The sequence below is a fragment of the Aureococcus anophagefferens genome, assembly GCF_000186865.1.
Source record: "Aureococcus anophagefferens unplaced genomic scaffold AURANscaffold_22, whole genome shotgun sequence".
NCBI lineage: Eukaryota > Pelagophyceae > Pelagomonadales > Pelagomonadaceae > Aureococcus > Aureococcus anophagefferens.
The window spans coordinates 350874-356339 of record NW_008705582.1 but is presented as its reverse complement, the minus strand read 5'-3'; the positions used below and the strand labels follow the sequence as shown (position 1 = coordinate 356339).

Genomic DNA, 5466 nt, shown 5'->3' with positions numbered 1-5466 from the left:
GCCGGAGTCGATTACAGCATGCGCCCTTTGGCCCAATTGATAGACTCATCTACAGGTGCTCTATCAGGAGGTGGATCGGTATAACAATCTCCTTCTAACGTTGCACCACTCCTTAAGAGGCCTCGAGCTTGGTGTGCAGGGATTAGTTGTCGTGACACCTGAGCTCGAGGATGTCATGGAGGCCTTACTCGAATTCAAAGCTGGCTTCCTTGTCGCATAGTGCTTTCATAGTCTCATTCTTATCAATATAGGTGCCAGGTGCTTGGTCAAGGTGTTACCCCAGTCTAAAACCGCTTAGTTCGTGGATGCGGGATCTCGTAAGAGCACACTTCCTTTCCGGAAACCTGAGTTGTGAATGAGTGACAGCCGATTGATTTCACTCGCAACAAGCTGATTCATCTTTGATTCTCGGCTGACTTTAGGTGTCTAGGGTAGATCGCGCTTCAAAGGTGGATTGATGAGGCTCTTCCACGATGCTTCTGGCTGCCTGGGTTCACATACCCGACAGGCTTCTTGACTGCATTGCTGCAAACCTCTGCACGGAAAAACGGAATTGCGATCGACACACTCAGCTGGGAGTTTCCCGTCGTGAATACCTCAGCACCCTCGATCACTCAACACGCAAAGGACGGGTCATATTGCTATGGCTTGTTCCTAGAAGGTTCACGATGGGATTTTGACAATAGCTGCCTGACCGAGCCAACTCCGATGGAGCTTTTTTGCTCCATGCCAGTGATACACTTCAAGCCTGTCGAAAACAAGAAGAAATCTTCCAAAGGAATGTATTCGTGTCCCCTCTACATGTATCCCCTGAGAACTGGGAGCCGAGAGCGACCATCCTTCGTCATTTCCTGTGACGTAAAAAGCGGCGTACAAACATCCGATTATTGGACGTTATCTTCGGCGTCTCACGAAACAAGATACATTTTTGAGAGAGAATTTCGAATCGTTTGCATATGCCTTTTCCAGGTGTCGGGGAACTGCGATGCTTCTCTCCACAATCTACTGAGTACTCGGAACCGAATCATTCTCCTCGACGGCTTTGCCACAACGTTGCTGATAGTTGCCATAGGTTGCCATAGCAGCACCCTGCTGGAGAGCCTTGCGACTTCAAAGCACTGCTCGGGCACCCTGGGGGACCAACAAAAAAATGGAATGCAACATTGCCCATACTGAAGGCAGCTCAGGAAATAGCGGGGCTCCGTACTATTAGCGGCCACGTCTAGGATTTCCTTCCTGACTTGGCCCTTTTAACCCCGGCTCTCTATCTCTATATCTCAACGACTATACTACAGTACAGTACGCTACTCTACTACTACCCTACCGCTCTTATGCCAGTACTGTACCTACCTTAGTTAGGCCCTCCTTCCTGTTCCTTTCCTTTATAATCACTTACAATATGATGACTGAGCTGCCCATACGGAGCTTGGGCACTAGAAATAAATGGCTAATTTCGCAATGGACGCGCCTCTACGATCCCTGCGACTGCATCTGGCTCGAGGGAGGGTGTGCGTTGGCACGATTTTGGAGAAGAGTGGTGTACGAGGATACGCGGATGCGGTATCCTCTCCTTTCTTTCTCTTGCACACTTTTAGTGACCGAGGAGCCTGGGAGCGCGATTGCAGCTCACAGCTTAGTGTTACTAGATCCCCGCCGGTTGGTAGGGCAGTGTAAATATCTACCTTTCTAGTATACAGTGAAGGCTTTATTCCCTTTACACACTGAGCTTCCCCTCTCTCGGCTACTACGCTCATCCGGCTTCTACGGACTGCACCTTAACGTCAAATTAATGTACGGGGCTTGGATTCTGTACGGCATTGGGTGTACATTAGCTGAGCATATATCCCTGTCGATCGGATACTACTATCGCATTGCTCGGACTGAGATGGACTGGTCGATTGCACGCGTTCAGAGATTCGATTTGAAATAAATCTTCCCGGATTCCAGGAAATGGACTTGGACGTATGTGTAGAAAAGCTGATGGAATGCCGACCTTTGACAGAAACAGAAGTGCGGCAAATGTGCGCATGCGCCCGCGACGCGCGCCGACGCGTCAAAAGCTCCCCTTCTTCCTCATCCTATGTCCTAGGCGCTCACACGCGATGCAAATGTACGGCGAGTTAAATCTCCCGTCACGATCGTGGGCGACATTCATGGCCAATTCCACGATCTCTTAGAACTGTTTCGCATCGGGGGGCATGCTCCCGACACCAATTACTTGTTTATGGGTCCAGAACTGGTGTCTGTATTACTTGTAGAACTGCGTTTTGTAGGCGACTATGTTGACCGTGGGTACTACAGCGTCGAATGCGTCACAGTACGCGCAGTGTCTTGTATGAAGTCTTTTTCTCTTGTGGGACACGCATCTCACAGTTGGTCGTGGCACTCAAGGTGCGGTTCCCCGAACGTGTTACAATCTTGCGCGGCAATCATGAATCGCGGCAAATAACGCAAGTATACGGCTTCTATGATGAATGCGTTCGCAAATATGGGAATGCTAGCGTACGTTTTGCTTCGTCGCTACCGTAGATTTTGGGTCAGCGTTTCACAAACATCAGGTCTGGAAGCTGTTCACCGACCTTTTTGATCATCTTCCGCTGGCGGCCATGGTCGATGAGCGCCTTTTCTGCCCACACGGCGGACTATCACCAAGTCTAGACACGGTAGACCAGATATTAGCATTAGATCGTGCCCACGAGGTTCCACACGAAGGTCCTATCTGTGATCTCATGTGGAGTGATCCTGATGATCGCCTTGGTTGGGGCATTTCCCCGCGTGGTGCAGGGTATACATTTGGCCATGACATCTCCGAAAAATTCAACCGTGAGAACGGATTTGATTTTATCGTTCGAGCTCATCAGCTTGTCATGGAAGGCTACAACTGGTTCCATAATGAACGCCTTGTCACTGTCTTTTCTGCACCAAATTATTGCTACCGTTGCGGCAACATGGCTGCAATCATGGAGGTCGACGAGCATCTCGCATCAAACTTCATTCAGTGCCCATGTGCTGTGTCGCTTCTCACCTCCAGTGCCTGAGAGATGCCTCAGAAGTCCCAAATAGGTTTGATCCGGCACCACGGCGTGGCGGCGATGGTGGCCTTGGGATTGAAGTGTCCCGGCAGACTCCCGATTACTTCCTATAGGGTGCTCACTATCCCGGTTGCTGGCGTTTTTGCTAGGATAGCCGCCATCGAGGTTGCCAAGCCCCAAGAAAAGGCCCAATGCGCGCGCAAATAGCAAATAATTCCCGGGGGGAGCACGGCCGCGTAGCGGCCGTACCACGTACGTCGTTGAAGGGTCAGTTTTCGGAGCCCCGGAGGGGCGACGACTCCTGCGGACGCGCCTCCCAGGCGCGTCCGCAGGAGCTTTTTTCGACCGCGCGGGGCTCCTAGATGTCATTTTCCAGTAGAGAATCCGCATTGTCTTGGTTTTCTGAAACCAAGACAGTACGGAGTTCATATCGGCTACTAGTACGATACTGGCGTGTGCTTTATTAGGAGGGCGCGCGTGCGCTGGTCAATCGCGCTCGAGTCTCTCTGGTGTAAAGTAGAAAGCGTCGAATTTCCCGCGTTCGGGGCGGGTGGGGTTCAAACTAGAAAGCGTCGAGTTTCCCGCGTCGCCCCCCCGCTCCGACCCCCTAATTTGTGCGGGTGCTACTGTAGTCGTGCTGATTAGGCGCTTGACGCCAAGGACGCTCGTCAAGGAGTATGTAGAAAATGGCTGATTGAACTCTATGTTCGAAACCGACAACATTTGACAGACGCGTTCGCTTTTCTTAGCCACTTGGGAGCTGACCAAGGAAAAATTATACCATTCGGAGTTGATAATCTCCATTTTGAGTTATGTAGCGCACCCATGGCAGAGCTTGATAGCCACTTTTCTCTATTATTTTCAGGTATCGGACTTGTATTCCGGAGACTGTGAAGTAAGGAATTTCGAATTTGACTTCGATCGGTGCTTTCCAATGTTCAGGGTCCTCACTGGACACTGAAGGAAGTCCAAAATGTGCTCGCATCAAATATTCTCTAGCTCCGTTGAATTGTTTGATGCTCCAGACAATCACGTTACGATCGGGCAAGTAAGTTACTGTGCCTATACTTGATTTAAAGGAAGGGGAATCTACATCATGTGGAACGGGAATAATGATGTCTACGTTATTTGCGACCGAGCGACTCTTAAACTGGCTCTTTGCCTTGATCATGTACTCAATTCGACTGTGCGAATGGGGTTCTACGACTGCTTCTACCCAGATGAGAGGCTTGACATGGGTGGAAAGGCGGTAAGTCATCAGATCAAATTCTCCATCTGGGGGTATGAAAGATATTGTACGGTCGTTTTCAAATCGAGCTAATCTCACACATTGGTGAAATTTGATGTCTTCAAGCTCGACTGCTTTCCCGCGCGTCATTGGACGACCGGTTGCCTCAAACATGAGCTTATCATTTAGACCCAGCTTCAGCTCAGGCATGCCACTTAAAAAGGATTTCATTTTGATAGCACCAATAATCTCGGAGTTCAACACAGTTCCATTTCCGGCGACCAACAAATTTAGGCGCTCAATAACGTCCAAAAATATCTCATTTTTTCGGTGTTTGATACCCTCGCTGCGCCACGACACAGCATTCGTAACCGCAATAGGGGGCCTTGGCGCAGTTTCGTGCCTATTACTTTCCTGAGTGATAAACCTAAATAATCAACCGATGGATCTTCCCTTGATCTATCATAGTTCTTACTCTCTCAAAATTTTTGAGTCCATTGCCTGAGGATAGCCGAAGTCCATTGTTTCGTCCATCAACTCATAAATAATCACAAAGTTGTCACGAATGCTTTCTTCGTCAAGTTCCCCGAAGTAGTCTTTGAAAACCTATAGATAAGATCGAACACAAGGTAAGCACGTTCTGACACCGAGGCGCGCCGTCACTAGGCGGTAGAGGTACATGAGAAGGAGAGCGATATTAGAGTTGCGCTTAGTTACACACATGAGAAACAAATTGTTGTGCTAGCAAATACAGTTCGTTGTACTGCATGTTTACAGATGTGTTACCTTGGTGTAGGCGAATGTAAAGCCTTCATCCGTGAAGATTGGCCTTTGATCCATTTCATCGTTTTCTTGCAAGTACTGCACAAACCTGTTGGGACGTTCTGCAGCGGCAAATACAACCGAGCTTACCTCTCAGAAACAGACATAGGCACATCGCCACGATAGTTGCGACTGATTATCACCCTTCCTTTTAGATCCATGACGAAAATGCACGAGAGCGTCATACCGCAAACACAGCGGCACTACTACAGGACAATCCGAGGTAAAAACCGGTCTTTTTTGGCGAAATTTGACGGCTGGAGGGGTCCAAACGAGCGCCACGAGCGTAGAGATGGCCGCGAGACCTCCCGATTTCGGCCCTATTCTGCGAGAAATCCGACTGCAAGAACGTGATTGGGCGCGCGGGAAGTTTGAAATGTCCGA

The 5466-nt window shown here is 49.4% G+C and overlaps 3 protein-coding genes across 3 annotated transcripts; 2 read left to right on the top strand and 1 right to left on the bottom strand.

Moving 5' to 3' along the window:
* Positions 1-468: 468 nt before the first annotated feature.
* Positions 469-909, top strand: AURANDRAFT_7706 (hypothetical protein; the record flags this gene model as incomplete). The annotated part of the gene is made up of 1 exon (XM_009041615.1): positions 469-909. A coding segment is annotated over one exon (441 nt), but the record flags the coding sequence as incomplete, so codon positions are not given.
* A 1036-nt stretch (positions 910-1945) lies between these two features.
* On the top strand, positions 1946-3259 carry AURANDRAFT_38478 (hypothetical protein; the record flags this gene model as incomplete). The annotated part of the gene is made up of 5 exons (XM_009041616.1): positions 1946-2040; positions 2090-2317; positions 2374-2502; positions 2559-2998; positions 3064-3259. 5 exons carry the CDS (start codon positions 1951-1953, stop codon positions 3143-3145), a joined length of 969 nt encoding a protein of 322 aa, XP_009039864.1.
* Positions 3260-3479: 220 nt separating this feature from the next.
* On the bottom strand, positions 3480-5291 carry AURANDRAFT_72236 (hypothetical protein; the record flags this gene model as incomplete). Its single annotated transcript, XM_009041576.1, has 5 exons — positions 3480-4687; positions 4736-4866; positions 4918-5001; positions 5047-5131; positions 5173-5291. The coding sequence occupies 5 exons, from the start codon at positions 5265-5267 to the stop codon at positions 3808-3810; spliced, it is 1275 nt and encodes a 424-aa protein (XP_009039824.1).
* Between the last annotated feature and the right edge of the window lie 175 nt (positions 5292-5466).